This window comes from Podarcis muralis, chromosome 15 (assembly GCF_964188315.1).
Source record: "Podarcis muralis chromosome 15, rPodMur119.hap1.1, whole genome shotgun sequence".
In the NCBI taxonomy this organism is placed as follows: domain Eukaryota; kingdom Metazoa; phylum Chordata; class Lepidosauria; order Squamata; family Lacertidae; genus Podarcis; species Podarcis muralis.
Window position 1 is genome coordinate 21155177 of NC_135669.1, and position 21805 is coordinate 21176981.

The following is a 21805-nucleotide window of genomic DNA, read 5'->3' on the forward strand; positions in this document are numbered from 1 at the left end:
ATAAATTCATAAAATGGTTTAGGGCTGCAGGATGAATGGAGGGGTGCCCCTGTTCCCCACCCCACTCCCCCGGGCTGGACTGGGTTTGGGGTTCAGTGAGTTAAAGCGTCAACCCTTCTTCTTACCTCCTTACATTTCTGGCACCCCAGAAACTGAAGAGGAGGAGGAGGAGGAGGAGGGGAGGGGAGGGGAGGAGGAGGTCCCTGCTGCTTCGCCAGCTCCAAAATAGCAGCGCTTGGCATGTGTTTGTAGGAGGGAAAGCAGCCTCCTCTCCTGTTCCTGACAACAGCCCAAAATAGACCGGCTCAAACAGCACACGTTTCTGCTCTGGCAACATAGCCTCATGTCACATCGGGGGGTGGGATGGGGACAGGGATGGGGACAAGTGGACCCCTATTCTCCGTCTCTGAGGGATGGCAGAATTGCAGAGGAGGGGAGAGAGAAGGAAGGGGTTTGGGGTTCCTTAATGAAATAACAAGCCCTGATTAAGGATGGTGGGGAAATTCAATTTGGTTTGCATTGAAAGGCGATTCAGCCCAATTCATGCATGAGAACCGAAACACACATCCAACCTTCTGAAATCTGCACTTCTCTCAATTTCGCAGTGCAGTCCTCCGGGCAAGTCATGTGTACAAAAGTGCATGAACTAAGGTAAACAGTGCATTTAAAAATGCATATACTGGTGAAAATAACAGGAAAAAACTCATTATCTCAGGGAAAACACAAATACAGTGGTATATTGGTTCTCGAACGTAATCCATTCTGGAAGTCTGTTCGACTTCCAAAATGTTCGAAAACCAAGGTGGAGGCGTCCTGGAAACAATAGCTGACAGCCACATTGGATGTTGGGCTTCCGAAAAATGTTCAAAAGCTGGAACACTTATTTCAGGGTTTTCGGCGTTCGGGAGCCGAAATGTTCGAGCACTAAGGCGTTCGAGAACCAAGGTTCCATTATATTAGGAAAAGTATACATTGCTAAAATGTGTTATTACCCAAAATATATTTACATAGAATGGGAGCTGATATGTTGTGGTGCAGTGGTTAAGGTGTTGGAGTAAGGCCTGGGTTCAAATCCCCACTTAGCTGTAAAGCTCATTGGGTGGCCTTGGGCAGTGACAGTCTCTTAGCCTAACCTACCTCCCAGGGTTGTTGTGAGAACAAACTGGAGAGGGGGAGAATCACGTAACCACGTTGAGCTCCTTGGAGAAAAGGTGGGATACAGAAATAATAATAATAATAATAATAATAATAATAATAGTAATAACACATAACATTGTAAAAAAATATGTAGGAGAAATTTGCACTATATTGCTGCTGAATTTTCACGAGGACTTAAAAATCACAAACTGATGAGAAAGCGTGGAGAACTGAGCTTAAAATTGGGTTTTTGTTTTTTTTTAAAGAGAAATTTAAATGGACATATGCCTACATCCCTAGCCCTGATTCCCTAATTTCACAAATATTAGCTGAATCCCACCCACCTACGCTCTTATTATTATTATCAACAATATTTTTATTATTAACCATGCTATTAAAAATCGCTGACACAGCCAGTTTGGGTGCTGTAGTTGGAGCGTTTGACTCAGCTGGGAGAAACCTAGGTTCAAACTCCTCCCCTTGAAACATTCTGGGTGATCAACGGCCAGTATATATTTCTCTTAGCCTAACTCAGCAGTTCTCAACCTGTAGGTCCCCAGATGTTGTTGGATTACAACTCCCATCATCCCTGAGCTCTGGCATTGTTAACTAGGGGTGATGGGAGTTGTAGTTCAACAACATCTGGGGACCCACGGTTGTTGTAAGGACAAAATGTGTGCAGAAAAACACACACTCACACATACCCAATAACCCAGCCCTTCCACTTTGAGGACAAGGTGGAATAAAGAGAAATTAAGATAGTAATTACAGTCACTACATTTGCTTTGATGCAGAGGATTTTGGGCTTCTGTGGTGGAAAAGTAGCCACCCCACTATCCTTCTTCAGCTGTGATGCTTACCTGTGAGACAGGCGGAGACTAGAAGTGATGCTAGGAACAGAACAGCCTCAAATTTAACCCCTCCATCTAGTCTAGCACCCTGGTGGAGGAGAACATCTCCCTCCTCTCTACTTGTCAGATCAATGTGAGAACGATGTTGTCCTCCAGAATGTTGCTGGACTCCAGTTCCCATTAGCCGTAGGCAGCATGGCCTGTGGTCAGGAATGATGGGATCTGTAGTCCAAAATACCTCTTGAGATAAAACATCTGAAGAACTGAGAGCAGGCAGTAACCCTCCCTGGATCTGCCTGGATCAGCTGAGGTTGTGGTATGTGTTGAACAGCCACACGCAAAAGTGTAGTGTCCCTTCGTGATCCAGCCACACCCTTTATAAGATTGTGCAGCTTTCCAAGTTTATACAGTAATCTTATAATTATGCAACAATAATAATTAGGGATGCATTGCATCGCTCAGTGCAGATCTCCACGTGTTCCACTTGAGCTAGATCTATTTTCTGTGCACGTACATTGGCAAATGATTTGGAATGCTCTAATATCTTATTCTGGAGTGGCTTAAGCTGCACATTTCATTGTACACAACAGAACTTGCGCACCATTCCCTTGAAGCTGAAGCACCTTGAGTTTTCAGTGCTCCTAAACACTTAGCTTTGAAGCAGATAGCGGCTAAAAAAATCTTCCCTTTCTTGCTGACTGGGTGGTTTTAGGTCGCTGGAGACAGGGACCTTGCTGCTGAAAGAGTAATGGGTCTTTGACCCCAACCCACCCTGCTACCTTGGATCACTAGATCACTGGTGAGACCCACTGCAAGCATATGGCCTGAGGGTTGGCAGAAGCTGAATAATGGTTAGCCACCTCTGCCCTGGTTGAATAACTAAACCTGGAGGCATATGCTAGCTGACAGGTGGCCAGAGAAAGAATACTAGTTTTGAGAACTGAGCTGTTCCTGCTCACCCATCCTTGCATCAAAACCTTGCATTTTTTGTGTGCTGATACAATGGGATGCATCCTGGCACCATAAGCACAGTTTTTCAATGACCACGTCTAGATCTTGAATGGCAACCAAGCCACTAAGCACCACTCAATTATGACACTGAAAGCAAGCACCGAGTTAAGGATCCTGATAGCATCACCTTAGGGTTTGCACCCTAAAGGCATTTCCTTGGAAGTGTGTTTGGTGGCAACCTAAACAAATTTAGCTGGATCTGGCCATCACAGAAGGTCCAGAAGAACCATATTCTCTTCTGAGCAGCGACAAGGACACGAGAGGTGCCTACAATGTGTGTCAAAGGGCAAGGAGGTTTGGAGAGGCTGTGACGGAGGTGACCTGATGCTCTGAGGTCTCTGGGGGTGGCCCAGCCCTGCTTAATCTACGTACATCCTTCCCGAAACATTTCCCAGCCCAAGGGAGTAGACGGAAAAATCTCGGAGGAGAGAACAAGGAACCGAGAGTGTGCTGGGGAATGGCGCATCGCCAAAGCATGCGGGACCAGCCAGCCGGCATTCCTCTGCTATGGAGAGGAAGAGGCAGGCCCCAGATGAACAGTCAGCCCACGCGAATCCAGAGGAAGGAGGAGAGAGAGGGAAAGAGAGAAAGAGAGAGAGAAAGAGAGAGATGGGGAAAGCCACTGCTTGCCCTTGAGCACCAAAACCTTGTTCCAGGAAATTCCTCACAAGCAGTCTGACACAGGCACAGAAGGAACAGGTGTGCATTATCTGGGACCTATCCGGATGCCTCCCATTCTGACCCAGAAAACCAGGTCTCCATGGAAGCACAGGCAGAATATGCTTTATACAGAGTTAGGCCACTGGGTCCATCTAAGTCAGCAGTGTCTACATGGCAGTTCTTCTGGGAAAGGCGCTCTGTACATGTTCATCAAGTGGAACTGTCTTGTTTCAAAGGCCCCAGGATGTGCCGGGGCATTGAAAACCGGTTTGGAAGCGAACAAAGCTTGGACAAATTAAACCCCGCAGCTACCCTTCCTGCAGCGCCACTGGGATAGGAAAGGACTCGTGATGCCCCAACTCCCTGCCCAAGTATGTAGGCAGTTCCTTGTATTGGGAATGGTTTTGACGCAGACCGCGGACCCCATAATCAAGATTTATCCAACTGTAGGATGCAGAGCAAGGGGCGTGGGTCGCGCTGTGGGTTAAACCACAGAGCCTAGGACTTGTCGATCAGAAGGTTGGCGGTTCGAATCCCCGCGACGGTGTGAGCTCCCGTTGCTCGGTCCCTGCTCCTGCCAACCTAGCAGTTCGAAAGCACATCAAAGTGCAAGTAGATAAATAGGTACCGCTCCGGCGGGAAGGTAAACGGCGTTTCTGTGCGCTGCTCTGGTTCGCCAGAAGCGGCTTAGTCATGCTGGCCACATGACCCGGAAGCTGTACGCCGGCTCCCTCGGCCAATAAAGCGAGATGAGCGCCGCAACCCCAGAGTCGGCCACGAGTGGACCTAATGGTCAGGGGTCCCTTTACCCCTTTACCTTTAGGATGCAGGGCATAATGTAAAACCAGCTTGAGTTTCATTGCCAGGGGCTGGACAAGATGACCGCTTGTGTCCCCCTTCTGATTCTACTGTTCCATGATTCTATGACTATGGGGCAGCTCTGCAACTCGTGGTTTAAAAACCAAACACTGATTAATTAAATAATAACAATAATAATAACAATAATAATAATAATAATAATAATAATAATAATAATAATAATAATAATAGACATTTCCTTGCAAAATGAAACCCACTATGGCAGCAGCGAGGAGAGAAAAGCTCTCTCTCCAAACATGCTGCCAGCAGCAGCCACCTGGTTACAAATGGCTTTTCCTCCGTCTCCCTCCCCTGTCCTGACAACTGAACTCTCCTTTCCCTTCCCCGGCCAGCTTGGATCACAGCTCCCTAGCTGGCCTCAGCTGCTGGAGCTCAGCAAGCGGCGCCAAGGAGGTTTCAAGCTGCCTGTCGGGAGAGAGGCACGGACAACTCTTACATAACATGCCCAGCTCCATTCATCGACCGAACAAAGGGGCTGACCTGCCCTGAGCCACAGGTGCCGCGGCGGAAGGGAGTCTGTTACGTAACGGCCTGGAACAAAGGCGCTCCCCGAAGGGCACTGGCCCAACGAGGTCAAAACGGTCCCGGCTTCGCGGAGGGAGGAAAGGACACCCCGAACAGCCACGTGGAGAGGGGGGAAGACCCAGGTGTCCTGGCGCCTGTCCGTCCCTCCCCCCCAAACATGCCCTGAGATCCTTTCTGCATGCTCGGCTTTTATTCACTCTGAATAACTACCAACACTCTCCCAGCATTCAGAATGCAGATTCGCTCCTTCTCTCTCGCACACACTTTCACCCATAAATAAGCACTGAAAGGGTTTGAGCATGGGAGGAAAGGTCAAAAGGTGAAAGGTTAACTTCTCGGTTATCTTGAGAGCATGCCCTTTAATTTACTGGGGCTCTCTGCCCGGGGGTGAGATGGAGGGCAAAAAAACAGAATGCAGTGATTTCCAGTCTCCTCCCCAACTGTGCCCCTTCTTAGAAATGGAGACCCGGTGAGCAACACCCAAAAGGTTGGTATCACAGCAGAAAACTCTTGGGACCTAAGTACCAGGAGTTAATAGCTTATTGCTTCATATTGCAGGCTGCTCTTGCAAACTCCATCTTCTGTAGGAAAGCGGGGAGGGTCTCCTTGTCACCTCTAGTTCTTGCAGAACTCCTGCTTTTTGACAGCGGGCGTCTGCACCCACACAACCGTCTTCTGCTCTAGCAGAAGTTAACTACCTCCCTACTTTTAGCTTCTCCCACCCACCCAACCGTCTTTAAAGGTGCGATAAGAACAGGAACGAGGCGAATTCTGGCTTTGCTATGGGGTGGGCAGCACTCACACTTTAACCCCCTCCCAGGCTGAAAGCAGGGTTCAGCCTCCACACCAAGTCCACACAGTGATATCAGGAGCAGAGCAGAGACAAGGACCCAGGGCTCCTGCCAGGCAGCAACAGAGCGGACTGCTAAGATTGCTGAACTCATGCCCACCCAACACATGCGGTGCAAGGCCCACCTACCCACCCTGCGATTTGTGGCCGGTCCACCCGGCAAGGCAGGGGAAACCCCTAGCCAAACCCAGCTTAGAAAATGCCATGAGGATGGTGTGTGTGTGTGTGTGTGTGTGTGTGTGTGGTGAAGCCAAGCTGTACCTTGGTTTTATTGAGCACCAGACCCACAAAGGCAGAGACCAGCAGCGATCCTGGCATGGGTGTCTTGGTCCGCAGCTCCTTTGGCATGCCAGAGAAAGGCGAGACGGGGGGCTCTTCGGGGAGGGTGACCGTGTAGGAATTCCGCATGCTGCGAGGAGGCACCCCTCGCCTCTCTCCCCCCACAAGCTTCCTTCGGTAGGAGATCCAGGTGTAGAGAAAGGTGAGACTCAGACGGGTCTGATCCTCTCAACCCCTTGCTCTCCCTGCTTCAGGCAGCAAGGCAGCGTTCCTTCGAAGAAGAGCTGGACCCGGTGGAATAAAAGAGGGAGAGGAGCTGCTGAGTTTGGCGTGCCTTCTGCCCCGAGCGGAACCACAAGTGCTTCTTCTCCAGCAGGGAGGAAAAGTTTGGCAGGTTCTTCTGGCTGGACATGGAAGCGTGGCAGAGCGCGGGCGACCCTCCACACTGCGGCTCCGGCTCGCGTCTTTAAAATCCAGGGTCCGCCTCAAAGCTGTCACTCCAGGCAAAGCCGCCGCTGCTGCTTTCGCCTTCCCCGCTGCTGACGGCACCTGAATCACTCTGACATCAAGCAGGGGAGGTGGAACAGACGCCCAGGCAAGGCTGCACAGAAGAGGGCTCCCTCCAGGGAGGTACCGACGGCCAAGGCTGCAGGCAACTTTCTGTGCCGGGTGGGGAAGCCAAGGGGAAGTGTGACGGGTGGCTCTGCCTGGTCCTGCTGGGGTGCTCCAGCGTCGTAGCAACCCGGCTATGCAGGCCCAGCGATTTAAGGCACACACATACTCAGAGCAGGCACTGGGGGCGTGTAGAAGCCGATGAACTTTTCTTCCGGGTGGAACTATGACTCTCATCTCAGCCAGACAGAAATACTGTACTCAGTGCTATCCGTGACCTGTCTGTCTGTCTTTTTATTGGAGTCAGGGCCATAGCTGTCAATGTTTTCCTTTTTTAAAGAGAAATTCCCTTATTCCAAATAGAATTCCTCGCAGGAAAAGGGAAAAGCTGACAGCTGGCAGGGGAAGTATGTCGGAAGAACCCGTTTTTTTCACACGTCCCACAGCGAGGCGAAGTGACTTCTCTGAGTCCACATGGTGAGGCAATGGTGAATCTCAGAAGGAAAGTCTGTTGCCCTGCACAGAGTTGCTGCCAAAAGTGAGCCAACCGAGACCATGCAGGGCCTCTTCCCCGAAGTAATGCCCACAGGTGGCATAGCTTCTCCCAGTGGCCCCTCTTTCCCAGCCAGCACATGAAACTACCCACATCCCAATAGTGGGGCAGAGAAAGAAGGGAGCTCTCTTGGTGCAATCTGGTTGTGCATTCTGCTGGTAGCCGAACTCCAATCCTGCCAAGGTGTCTAGTCTTTGAAGGGCAGAACAGTGGCATTGAGAAGGAGTACTCAAGAGACCACCCAGTCCAAACCATCTTGCACCCAAAGGTGTTCATTCACCAAGCCCGCCACAGATTAACTTTCCACACCACAGTGTGAATACTGCAGCAAGAGTGCTGAGGCGGCTGCTTTGAGACTCTTTTGTGGCTAGTTCCTCCGAACCTGTGTTCCCCACCCCCACCCCCAAACCACTTTGCTGATGTGGGTGGGAGAAGTAGGGGCAGAAAACTAAGGGGAAGAAAGAAAAAGGTTGTATGTGGGGAAACTGGAAGGAGAGAGCCCTGCAAACTCGAGGGCGCGCCTTTGTGACACCGGCAGCTGGCATGCCAATCCCCACCCGCCTCTCAGACCTATTTGCATGCACAGCAACCAACACACCTCACTTTTATTTCTTTTATCATTGAAACTTTTCAATAAAATATCAACATCGAAAATAAAAGGAAAGGAGCGATAGTCACTGAAGTACAAAAGGACAAGAAGGAATGCAGGGTATCCCGAGGCAAGCTATGGCCATTGGGTGGCATTTTACCCACTTTGTGTAACACTAGCTGACCTCCAGATAATTTGCTGGTGTCAGCACTCTGCAAGGGGCTTGAGGTCTGATGCCAAATCCAGCACTGGCTTGGATTTCAATGACAAATATTTCCTCTGCAATGAAGCACCCTTAACGGAGTATCTACTGCCTGACAAGCACCCTTCTTTACACACAGAGAGAAACTGAGGCACAGAAATAAAAGGGGAAGCTCCGTGAAGGCGCAGCAACTACGTTGCCTAGGAACCCAGACTCTCCTGCAAAACCACATATTCCCCACAGCCATCGCAACAGACCCATTGTCTGGTGACCTCTTAAAATTTCCAGACGGGACTGACCAAGCGCCTGACACAAATCTATAAATCCCCCGGCCAATGGTCAGATTGTCCCGCGGTAACTTTCCATTGTTTACGTCAGATGCTTTCAAGAGTCAGGATGAAGTTCTGGAAAGTTGCACTCGAGGTTGTTATTGCCATGTATCTATGCAGCCATAAAACCAAAGCATACGACCATAAGAAGAGCCTGCGGGATGAGGCCAGTGGCCCGCCCAGTCTAGCATCCTGTTCTCACAGTGGCTGACCAGACGCTTGTGCAAAACCCGCAAGCGGGATCTGAGCACAAAAGGACTCTCCCCTCCTGAGGTTTCCAGCAACTGGTATTCAGAAGCGCTGCTGCCTCCAACCGTGAAGAAAAGAATGAACAGCTTTCCTTTCCTCTTTAATAAATCAAGCACCGTTCGTTCCTTTTTGCACTGTTTCCAACCTTCTTCCATCCTCCAACCAGATCTCTTTGTGCAGACGCTGCAAGGGAACTAACTTTAGCCTGGATGAGGTAGGGCTATTTTTGGTAGCGTTAAAAATAAACCCAGGGAGACATACATACATATATTGCAGCATTATTTATCTACAAGATTTGTAAGCCTTTCATCAGCATGACACTGTCACTCCAGGGAACGCAATCTGCAAACGCAGAGATAAAAGCACACGGGAATAGTAAGGAATTGGAATTGCTGACGCACGAGGATGGGCAAACGCTCCCATGCGTGCCCGGGACAGAGGTGATAGGAACGGCGCATTGTTACACCGCACACAGACCCAGGCGACAGCAGAAAACGTAATTACGGTTCTATAACTGTACCCAAATTGCTCTGCGCTCAGCGTGTTTTTGCAATCATGAACACAGTTGGAACGCAGGCAGGCTGCACACCCACACAGAGTTGAGAGTCCAGAAGTACACAGTGCCAACCCAGCATTCAGATATCAGGAGACTGCGCAGGAAGACAGACAGAGGCGGCGGCGGCGTTGAAATAACAGGGTCCAATCACCTACGGAAGCCCTTTTCATATGCAAGAGTGAGAAGCGTTCAGCTAGAGCACCTCGGTTAGAGAGTTGACTTTACCTCTCGCAATCACAGACACAGAGAAGACGCTTGTAGGGAAGAAAATAAGAAAGCTGTTTACTATAGGAAATGCCTAACTGGGGTGGCATGGCCCTGGGCACACAATTTTTGAGGAGGTGGGCTGGGGCTCTTCTCCGCTCGCCAAGGGCTGTATCAGCTGCCCAGGCTCCCCCCTGCGTGAGCAGGCAGGCAGTCCAGCTTGGCCCCACTTTGGTCCTGCGGGGGTGGTTTGCTCCGGTGGCAGGGGCTGGGCTGGCACCCCTGCCTGGCACCCACCCACCCTTGGCTCCAGCAACTGGCACAATGCCATTGTGTCTAACGTGAATAGAACCGTTTCTCGCTCTAGTCTGATCAACTAGTCTAGAGGACAGCATGGCAGCCATGCTTGTGCCTTTCCTTTCTGAGAGGATAGCTACAGATGACCTCTCACCTTGAGGTCTGAGAGAGAAGAGTGAGGAGGAGGAGGAGGAAATGGCAAGCAGGATGCAGCCTAAGACTTATCAGTCCAATCAACAAGGTGATGGAGAAGTAAGGCACTAGGTTAAAGGTACAGAGATAGTCTGGGGACCTGCCTTAACCCTATGCAAACCCCTGTTCCGCAAGCTGAGTTGCACCCAAACTTCCAACAGGAGGTTTCCAGGTTATCACTGTTTCCAGATGGGATTCTGAGCTCTTCCGCAAACCCTCTTGTCCTGGGCCCTAGAGAGCGCAGATCCAAGTGTATTTTGTTCTCCCCCCGCTTTCTGGGCATGGCTTCGAGTGGTTTTGCCTTTGCTCCCTGGAAAACCCGCTCCTTAGCGCTCCATGAGAACTAACAGCGGCAATCTGCAGAAAACCAGATTGTTGTTTCGTTCCGGATTCGGCCCAAACTGTGGGTTTTCCCATGGTGGGGGAAAGAGGTGAGGCAAATGGAGGTGTGGATAAGCCCTCAGTCCTATATTGGCAAACCCTGCTTCTGAAATTTTAGATGACTGGGAGGTTTTGCGCAACAAACTCGCTTTCCCTGGGAGATTGGGCTTTTTGCAATAAGGGAAGTGACGTGGGAATATACCAGAAAGCACAGGTAACCCTTGCTTTGACGCAACGCCATCTAATTTCTCACCATTGACAAATCAAGGAAGAATGTTCATTAAATAGCCAACATCATCTCATCTCTCATCTCATCTCCCTCTCATCAGAATGGCAGGGGGTTGGACTCGATGGCCCTTGTGGTCTCTTCCAACTCTATGATTCTATGATTCTATGAATGAGTTCCCTAGGAAGAGGGACTGCTTGCTAAATCATGCTGGGAACTTCAGAGGGGAATAGGCCCCTTTAAACAACTCTCGGCACCTTTTACAAACTACAGTTCCCAGGATTCTTTTTTTTTTGGGGGGGGGGGGGGAGAAGAAGCCACGACTGTTTAAAGTGGTATGATACCGCTTTAAATGTATAGTGCAGATGCGGCCTGAACTGATTTTATAAATGTGACACTGTTGCAGCTATACTCATTCGTGAGAAAGGCTTCGGGTGTAAACCAAAAGGTAAAATCCATACCTGCTGCCTTGCAGGAACATCTTCGGGAGAATAAAAGGCTAAGGAGTAAACCCTACACAAATCAGAACAGACCCCTGGAAGTCAATAGGCACGAATAACTTAGGTACATTCATTTCAATGGGTCTACTCTGCGCAGAACTCAGTTTAATGCAACCCATTGCTTATATATATGTAAATGTTTCATTAGCATTTTTTAAACGAACACAATTATTTTGTGTGTGTTTTTTCTGTACTGTAAATTGCTTTTAGGAAGGCTCATGGGAAACCTATCCAATCAATCAATCAATCAATCAATCGTTGCATTAATGCCCCCTAAAAGTATACCCACTGAAATGAAGAGACCTAAGTTAACCATGTCTAATAATTTTGGTGAGTCTGACAAGCACCGGAAAACCCCCGGTGTCAAAAGACTCTTCTCTATCCGTTTGTCTGATTTTTCTTTTCTTTTTAAAAGGGCACTGAAGAGTCCTGTGTGATATGAAAGCTGCCACAGTTGGAGCAATGGGGGAAGGAGAGAGGGAGATATTTACTTTACTGGGTTTGTGGCTTCTTGAAGCAGCTGCTGGGATGGCTCTCTGACCACCAGGGGAGGAGGAGGAGGAGGCCTCCTCCAAGTGTCAGCCAAGAATTCCTAGAAGCCAGTATATGGATGGAGCACGAGGACAGCTGAATGCCTTCTTGCGGGCAGCAGCGGCCAAGGCAAGTGAGGGTTAGGGCAGACCTCAAATGGCCCTGGAGAGCCTGCGTGGCATGTTGCATGCCAAAGGTGCAGCTCCAGTTGTGCAGAAGAGGGAGTTTCGGCAGGGAGAAAAGTTCCAGCTGCTCTCAAATGACAGTTCCGAGGCTAGATTGCTGCAATATGCTCCGTGTGGAGGTGCCCTTGGTGGTAATTTGGAAACTGCAATGGGTTCGGAATGCAGCGGCCAGGGCGACCGAGTGGAGCCAGCAGTTCGGATCACGTTGTCCTGAACTTGAGCTGGGTTGGAGCTCAGCAGCAGAGCATCTGCTATGCAAGTGGAAGGTCCCAGGTTCAGTTCCTGGCATCGTTCAGCCCGGACATGGAGATCCAGCGCCGAGGGCCTTCTGGCGGTTCCCTTCCTGCAAGAAGTGAGGTTACAGGGAACCAGACAGAGGGCCTTCTTGGTAGTGGCGCCCACCCTGTGGAACACCCTCGCATCAGATGTCAAAGAAATAAGCAGCTATCTTATTTTTAAAAGATATCTGAAGGCAGCCCTGTTTAGGGAAGTTTTTAATAGTTAATGCTGTGTTGTTTTTAACACTCGATTGGGAGCCGCCCAGAGTGGCTGGGGAAACTCAGCCAGGTGGGCGGGGTATAAATAAATAAATTATTATTATTATTATTATTATTATTATTATTATTATTATTATTATCTCCAAGTAGAGCTGGGAGAGACTCCTGTCTGACATCCAGGAGGGTAACTGCCAGTCAGAGCAGTTAGATGGGCCACACTGGTTGCCCATCTGTTTCAGGCCAAATTCAAGGTGCTGGTCGTAACCCTAAAAGTCTAACAGCCTAGTAATGTAGTATCTCAAGAATCACACATCCCTGTGGAATCCAAGCAATGTTTTTCCATCTCTGGAGGGAATGCCCTCTCAAGTCTCATTATTCCGGTCCCAAGGTTATCAAGAAAATATCTAAAATAATCAAATTTCAGGCTTCTGGACAGCTGTCGTTACTTGGATATGTGGACGGACAACATGAAAGCTCTCAAAAACTTTTGACATGAATGCTAGTTGCAGCTAGGATTTCAATAGCCCAGCAATGGAAAACCTTGAAAAATCTGCAAAAACTATCTCTGTTCCAACTAGAGCAGAATATTATAATGCATATAATCATGCGAGAATTATTTGCATTTTTAGCAGAACATGCCAAAACTAAAACCAAACACCAAAACCACCCAGCCTTGATTCTTGTTGAGATCAAGATGGGAATTAGAAAAAAGGCAGTGCAGTCAAGCTCAACATTGAGGTTTTCAGAAAATTGTATCCCGACTTCCAATTACTTTATTTTATTTTATTGAAGCCGCCTTGGTCATTTTATAGAACGAGAGGGTGGAAAATATTAGAATTAAAAGTAAATGATTAATCAATGCAAGCTGGCCGCCATACAACTCCTGGGCAGCCCCAGTGCGGAAACTCTCAAAGCAGGGGGCTTTGTAGTGGCACACACCCCTCTTGCAGTGGTGGTGGGGCAGACGCGGCAGTGACCAGCTGGCCTCAGGTTGCCCAAAGAACAGGCTGTGATCTTCCTACTTGGCAACGGCCACCGGGTTCACTAGCCTGGGACGATGCAGATGGGTGATTAATGGGGCGAGAAATTTCCGGAAATTCTGCCGCAGACGTCAGGAGGCAACGTGTGGAGAATTGCAAACATGGGCGGTGAGGTGAAGAGCTATTGGTGGATCCCAATGGGGGCTTGGCCCAAAGGCCAGAGAGAGAGAGAGAGGGAAATGTCAGAGAGCTACCCTGCGATGGGGCTGAGAATCCATCCATAGGCAAGAGAAACCCGAAGGTTGCTTTGCTTAACCCGTTTTTTCTTCCTAAGTTACATGTCTCCTTTCTGTGTGTTCTCTGCTCCCACATTCCCAGCATGTTTGCACTCCTGTCTCAGCGACTTCTACACTGGCTTGCTTGTGCCCACAGGATGCAAGAGGGAAGGATCCCTCAAGGAGGCACTCTGTGGAGAGCTGGAGAGCACCAGGCCCGTTGGCAGAGCAACTCTGCATTACAAAGATGTTTGCATGAAGGCTGGCACTGTCAGCCCTGCCTTGAGGGAATCTGTTACTGGCGACTGCAGTGCCTGGAGGCAGGCAGTCAAGTTGTGCATCTGAAGTGAGAGCTGGACCATAAAGAAGGCTGGTTGCCGAAGAATTGATGCTTTTGAATTATGGTGCTGGAGGAGACTCTTGAGAGTCCCATGGACTGCAAGAATATCAAACCTCTCCATTCTGAAGGAAATCAGCCCTGAGTGCTCACTGGAAGGACAGATCCTGAAGCTGAGGCTCCAGTACTTTGGCCACCTCATGAGAAGAGAAGACTCCCTGGAAAAGACCCTGATGTTGGGAAAGATGGAGGGCACAAGGAGAAGGGGACGACAGAGGACGAGATGGTTGGACAGTGTTCTTGAAGCTACCAGCGTGAGTTTGACCAAACTGCGGGAGGCAGTGGAAGACAGGAGTGCCTGGCGTGCTCTGGTCCATGGGGTCACGAAGAGTCAGACACGACTAAACAACTAAACAACAACAAACAACAAGCAGTGACCGGAGGAGAAATGGCCACTGGGAGGAGGACAGAGAGAAAAAATGCCATGGTGCATCTGCAGCGGCACAGCCGGACGCCTTCATCTGTCCCAGCTGCAACAAAACATGTCTCTCCTATATCGGTCTCTACAGCCACAGCAGGCACTGCAACCGTCCAACAGCTTGACCTCACCCTCCCAAAGGCGCACTCCTCCATCGTCTCCCGAGACTGACGGATGTTAGCAAAAAACAAGGATCTCCTCCCCTCTCACTTAGGAATGCAATTCTAATGTTATTTGCATCAAGATTATTTAATGGTTTGTATGGTATTGTATATCGTATAGACCCACCTACTCCAGGACTGTGCTCCCACAATAGCCACTTGCCTCTCGGAATCCTGCAAGTGGGAACTGAGATCTTTCCCAACTTGTCATTCCCAGATATTGGCATTCAGAGCCATGCTTCCTCTGACAGCATCTATTTTCATTGTTTTTTCTAAACTGCCTGGAGGACTTTGGTCCACAGGCAGCCCAGAAATTAAACGAAATAAATAAATAAATAAATTGGAAGGAAGGAAGGAAGGAAGGAAGGAAAAATACTACAAGTTATGTAGCTGCATGCTACAACTTCAGCAAACATCTAGTTTGGCCCTGAACCAAAATGAGGTAGAAACGGTGGTGTAGGACCTGTGATGGATCTTGTTCCCATATGCAGGTCATCACTTGATGTTGCAAGTCAGGGCGGAGTTATCTAATTCATACTTTCTGACACCATACGTGAAGTGACACAGAGCCAGCCTTAGAAATTCACACTTTCCTGATCTTCGCAGTGCTTGCTCTCCAGCCAAGTAACGTATACAAAAAGAAAAGTGTAGGATAAAGTGTGCTTTAACATAAAACGGCGTACAAAAATGCACTCTTATCAGAAGACACTGCTTTGCACAGATGTGTGCAAAAGGCAAAAATAGTGTACCAGTATGTGTATGTTATGAGAAATGGGCACTGCTAGCAAGTTTACATGGGGATTAAAAAAATAAATAAAATTGCAAACTGATGTGGAAACATGGAGAATGGAACTGAAGGTTGGAACTTAAGTCTGGAACGTGAAATTGGCAAATTTGCCAGTCACCAAAGTGATGAACACACCCTGCACACATCGGCCCCGACTGGCTGAGCGGTGTGTGTACTTGGTGGCAGAGAAGAAAGAGGGCAGGGCTGAGAGGGGCTGAGGTCCTGGAGGTGCAGCAGAGCAATAGTGGGTTGAAGGAAAGCTTTGGAGACAAGACTGTGTGGCAAGCTAAGCCCTACTTATTTACCAAGGCCTTTAAACTCAATTTGGGCCCCATTTGGATCTATCTGTTTTTATGGTTGGCAAGATTACTAATTTTCGTCTTCTGCTTGTGCTGTCGGTTTTAACTTTTCCAGTAGTTTTATCTATATATATATTTTTAAGAGGGACGCGGGTGGCGCTGTGGGTAAAACCTCAGTGCCTAGGACTTGCCGATCGCATGGTCGGCGGTTCGAATCCCCGCGGCGGGGTGCGCTCCCGTCGTTCGGTCCCAGCACCTGCCAACCTAGCAGTTCGAAAGCACCCCCGGGTGCAAGTAGATAAATAGGGACCGCTTACCAGCAGGAAGGTAAACGGCGTTCCGTGTGCTGCGCTGGCTCGCCAGATGCAGCTTGTCACGCTGGCCATGTGACCCGGAAGTGTCTGCGGACAGCGCTGGCTCCCGGCCTCTTAAGTGAGATGGGCGCACAACCCCAGAGTCTGTCAAGACTGGCCCGTACGGGCAGGGGTACCTTTACCTTTACTTTACCTATATTTTTAAGAGTGTTGTTTCAGTTATCTACACCAGCCTTCCCTCACTTGGTGCCCCCTGGATGCTTTGGACTACAACTCCCATCAGCCCCAGCCCCAAGGCTGATGGGAACTGTTGTCTAAAAGAATCTGGAGAAGGCTGATCTACAGAGTGGTATTATTGGAACACCTGACCTGTCAATGGGCTCAGTCGAATGAAGAAAGGACCGTGCCATATGGTTAAACCCAGCTCTCTTTTCGACAGGGGTGGGGAACTTTTTCCAACACGAGGGCCACATTCCCTTCTGAGCAACCTTTCAGGGGCCACTTGCCCCTGGGTCTGAGGCTGCCCGTCCCTGCCTTACGAGAACAGTGGCAACCCACGGGTGCTGGGCTGGGAGAGCAAAATGGCAACATTCCCCCCTAGCTCAGATCAGATGCAAGAAACAAGCCTAGGCTGACACTGGAAAAGTTTGCCCCTCTTCAAAAGTGGTCCTGTTTTCAGCTGCGGAGCCTCATGCCGACAAGTGCCTCTCGTTCTGCCCCACCCCAAGATGGCAAAGTCCCAGCCTCCCTCCCTCCCTCCCTGGGGTGGGTTAATATAGGAGCAGCTCTGCAAGGCAATTCTTCTGGGTCACTTGGGGTTATGGCAGCCCAGTCCAAATGCCCTCTGCATGCTTCTTGGTTGAGCTATTTGGTAACTGAATACAGGCATGCCTTGGGGTTACAGAGAGGGGAGCTTAATGGTCCCTGCTGCTATTTGCTGGACTTGGTTTTTCAGAGTCAGGCAGCAAAATAAGAACCGTTATAGAAATGGATTGGTTAAGTTGCAATGCAAATTCCCGAAGAGCGTGTGTGTGTGTTTTATGGGAGTGTGTGGCCGGGACTGTGTTCCGTGCCATTAAACTGACAGCGCCAGGTTACTACAACCACCGGATGTGGCACATGACTGGCTAAAAATTATTCCTTTTCCCCCAAGGATACTTGAAAGAGATGATGCAAGAGCTTAAGAAGAACACTATCTGGCTCTGACTTCCATCTCCCACAAAGACCCAGGTAGTATGGCCAATGGTTAGGGGACGATGGGAGTTGTAGTCCAATAACACCTGCAAAACAGCAGGGTGAGGAAGACTGTCATAAACTCACTCTGCACCATATGAAGAAGGAATTTAAAGGATATGTGTAGAGATGGGTGTGACTGCTTCTGGGGAGAAAAGTGAAGGAAGAAGGTCCTTTTTATGATAACAGCATCCTCCAAAGGCAGCATTTGTTCTTGAACCTCGTGTCCCACAAAGGCACAAACCCAGGGCCGGGCCTGTTTGTGAGGCAGACTGAGGCAGCTGCCTCATGTGGTGGAATCATCTCTGATGGTGCCCGGCTGCTGCTGCTACTGCTGAGGAAGCGAGGAGATGTGGCTGTGTCGGCTCCCGGGTTCCAGTGAGCTCTTGTGAGAGCCCTGCGAGATCGCACAGAGGCCTTGCGAAATCTCACCAGAACCCAGAAGCTGCAGCCATGCGACCCTAGGAAGTGGTTTCAGTGGCAGCAGCAAGGGGTGCTACCAGGGGCGCCGACTTATAAAAAATATTGGGGGGGCCCATACCGGGGTCCTGCCCCGGGAAGTTTTCTAAGTTCCAATGTCAGCGGCGCCCAGCAGAGCAGCCCTCTCGGCCACGGCAGCCCGGCTCTCCCAGCCCCCGGGGGCCGCCCTCCTCCCTCACGCACCCGCAGCGTTCCCGCCCGGGGAGGCGGCGCCCCCAGGAGAGGCGGCAGCAGCAGCCGCGCGCGGCCCGGGCTCCCCTCGCCGGCCGCGGGAGCCAAGGCGCGCGACGAGGGAGCCAAGGCGCGCGAAAAAAATTTTAATTATTGGGGGGGCGGAGCCCCCCCAATAAAATTTTTGAGGGGGCTCGGGCCCCCTCAGGCCCCATGGAGTCGGCGCCTATGGGTGCTACACACACAAGGCAGCAATTTCCTGTTTTGCCTCAGGTGGCAAAATGGGACATGCTACCCCTGAACACACCTGTATCTATTAGGGCAGGGGGAAGGAACATGTGGCCCTCTACTTGTTGGGAGCTGGACTCCAACTCCCCCAGCCAGCATGGCCAGTGGTCAGAGCAACATCTGCAGGGCCGCACGTCCCCCATGTACATAGCTGTCAACTTTCAGATTTGAAAATAAGGGATCAGCAGCCTCGAAAATAAGGGATCAGCAGCCTCACCTGTCCCGGGGACAGTCTACGGGATATCTAACAATCCGGGATAGCAGCAGGAAACGGCACTGGAATAAGGGGATTTCCCGCAAAAAAAGGGAAGGTTGACTGCTATGCCCATGTATCCCAGAACGTTTCAAAGACCAGGCTTCTTCAAGACAATGCATGTCGTCCTCCAACTTATCCGCCTCTAAATCTGTAGCTATATTTGCACGGAGGTTCTGGTAGGCCAATCATGCTAGGGAAGAATGCATTGGGTTTTCCTCCTATCATCTGGGACTCTGCTCTGCTGTTTCTTACGTTGCATGCCAGGCACGCATATAGGTGGGAAGGGATGACAGAGAATTCCAACAAGAACAGAAATGTTGAGTGGAAACGACCGATGTTTGCTTATTCATCCCGTGTCCACAATGGAAATCAACCCGGAGAACATGACTAATATTCGCTGCTAGCTTGGGTTGCTTTCAGTTCTCAAACAACACGCAACGGATTGCTTCCAATCCTAGTGAATAGGCTTACAAAGTCAGAAGGATATCAGGGCAGACAAAATCCCCCGTTACCCACGCGGCCTCATACTATTGCGCCTCCTTCCGTCTCGAGGCTGTGCACGGGTGAAAGAAACAACCGCTTGCCCGGGGACCCTCAGGAGCACCCCAGCTGCTTTGCTGGCCTTCTCAGTGTCTGTCCCAGACGGAGCCAGATGGTGCGCCGCGTGCCCATGTGAAGGAGGCGTGTGCAATGCCAGCTGGGAGGCCGACAGCCCCTCCCACCCAGCAGCCAAGCCCAGTGTTTGGTCAGGGCCAGCTGACGCCAGGCCAGCGGAAGGAGGAGTAGAGAGGGAGGCAGAGGCAAGAATTTCTGAGTGAAGGAGAGAGGGGGGATTTAGGGAGGGGAGAGGGGAGAAGAACTCCCTGGCCCCCTAAAGAATAGCTGCCTCCTTAAAGAAGATACGTCTGCAAAAACTGACTGATTTGGAGGATTAGACCCCAAACTGGCATTTGATTGAAACGGTAATATTCAAAAGCCAATGGAGGGAACGTTTCACCTTCCCAGGACATTCTTATTTGTGATTATTTATGCTTTCAGTACTGCTTGCAGCTGCAAAAGTTCCAGGGCAGGCATCCTGCTATGCTTGCAATTGGTCCATCTCCTGCAGCTCCCAGCTGATATTCCGTGACATTTCATACCACCAACTGTTACAGGGCTGGCTGGGGCTGGTGTGAGCTGTGGTCCAAAACTCTAGGTTTAGGAAGGCTGGAATAAGCGGTGAGCTTTAAAATTCTACAGACACCCAAATTAAATAATAATTTTGGGTTGTTCTCAGAGTGCTGGCATGGGGTGTGGGGTGTGAAGAAGAGGAACAGCGCTGGCATTTGGTGGGTGGTTAGCGACAGAGATTTTGCCAGGGTTCGGGTTTGGCTTAAGAGTCCTGCCACCAGTCCCTGGAAAGACCACCTGCTCCTTAATTTTATGTGACGGGGGCCAGGTTGCATTTCCCCCCAGTAGTGAGAGGAAAGGCACTCTGCACATGCTCAGAGGTACTTTCACCTTTGCTATTACTTCATACCTGCATCTTCAAAGGCGGGAAGGGGCATGGCTACAGATTGGGATGTGGGCAGAGTTGGCTGAACTAGAGGGCCCACCCGAACCAGGAGCAATGGCTGCTTCTGGACTAGAGGCTACAAGCTCTATGCAGAATGAAACGCTTCAGATACACATTGCTTGAGAAGTGCTGCAATCTCTGCCCATGCAGGACTAACAATGGAAGAAGATTCCTGCATTGCAGGGGGTTGGACTACACTGATTCTTGGGGTTCCCCTTCCAACTCTACCATTCTATAATTCTAAGTATCGTTTACGTGATTAATTACGTCGTTTACGTGATTAATTAGCATAAACGATGTTATTCTACCTCATTCATTTTACCCAATCTGTGCACCAAGGTAGTGGAGCCCTAAAATGGGGGGGGGGGGGGGGGAAGAACTGTACCACTTCAGACTGTGTGCATGGAATGGGGGCAGAGGAGGAAGTTCCTTTCTCACTTAAAAACAAAGTGACTGCAAGTTAGAAAACAACTACTACTCACACAAATGTATTAGGGGGGTGAGGTTCTAGTCCAGTTCATTCCCTGTTTTGCTAGTTTTCTGTTAGCAGGAACCTGTGTTTTGTTTTAAATGAGGGAGGACTGAAAAAATGGTACCCTCCGCTGGCCTGACACCTCTACCATGAAGTGGTACAGTCCACTCTGCCATCCTACCTCTCTGGATTCCACCAACTCAGTGTGCCCAGCCGTGAAGCGCTGGGTCTAACCAGCAGTAAATCGCCATGCAGCCCACCTGCCCACCTGCTTTGCTCAGGCTGAAGTGGAAAGTTACCGGCTGTGGTGTGAGAGAGTTCAAGAAGGCCATGCATGCATGCAAGGGCACGTGAACCTTTGCAAAGCAGGCGTCTCCCAGAATGTTAAGTGCTCTCTGCCACCCGTTTCTAATCTAGCTGAGTTTACTGCAAACATGGAAAACTTCCCTGAGTTATGGAAGTGACCGGCGACAGCCAAGCAAACAAACAAGCCCTCCGTGCAACGCTGTCTACTGAAGGGCTTAACCTGTACAAATAGTTCTCCAGGGCTTAGCTCTCAAGACATTTCTGTATACCTTGCATCCACCTGCATCGCAACGGAGCCCCTGAGCATGTCCTGAGCGGCTTTCCCCACCAAAACCGGCGGCACTGAAGAGCTTCTGAGATTGCACCTAGCCTGACCCACACAGTTCCAAGCGTGCATTTTCCATCTTGAGGACCAGAAAGTTGCTTTTCACAACACTGACGTTTTCTCGATTGCTTGATGCCCGTTTCTGTGTCTGCTTAGAACCACAGCACACACTCAGGTCCTGGTTATGCCCTCTCACTTACGCACCCTTCGCCCCAAATAAGTGGCAGCTGGTTGCTGCCCAGCGGCGAGGGAGTGGCACTCTGCACGTGCTCAGAAATACACCCACTGACTCGTACGATAACCTCAACACTGGAGAAAACAGGTTTCGGAGGACAAACTCTGTTTTGTCTTATGATGAAGCAGGCATCCTCTCACCCCCATGAGTGGCTATGCTACCTTTTAGAATGGCAACCTTCAGCCACTCTGTGGAGACAGGATCAAGGGGCTGGGCCATGGAGGAGGGACAAAAGCAAGTGCTGCAAGACTGGAAGGGCACCTTTGTTGCTCCCAGCGAGTGGCACGCCAGCTGGATCTGCCATCCTTGGCATTGCCCATCCCTGGTTATGTCATCTCTGCTGTGTTCACAAACAGTTGGTGGCGGCGCAGCACTGAATGTACCAGCGTGCCAGCCGTGGCAAGCGAGCTCTTGCAGCTGACTCTTCCTGCTTTCACCCAGCCAGGACCTTCCTTCTTCCTCTAAGCTGCCAGCTCTGGGTGCTAGTCAAACACAGCTGAATCCTGAATCACAAAAGGAGTGGTGATGGAGGAGGAGGAGGAGTAGAAACCTCTTTCT

General features: G+C 50.0%; 1 protein-coding gene across 2 annotated transcripts in view; it reads right to left on the bottom strand.

Moving 5' to 3' along the window:
- The window catches only part of USP2 (ubiquitin specific peptidase 2), a 75260-nt gene that overhangs the window by 19949 nt on the left and 33506 nt on the right, over nt 1-21805 (bottom strand). Inside the window, exon 1 of one of the 2 annotated variants that reach the window (XM_028708077.2) lies at nt 6175-6848. The exons of the other annotated variant lie outside the window; for it this stretch is intronic. Coding sequence (XP_028563910.1) covers nt 6175-6321 — 147 coding nt within the window. The 5' untranslated portion in view covers nt 6322-6848. Of the gene's footprint in view, nt 1-6174; nt 6849-21805 lie in introns of those variants that run through there. 2 annotated transcript variants of the gene reach the window in all.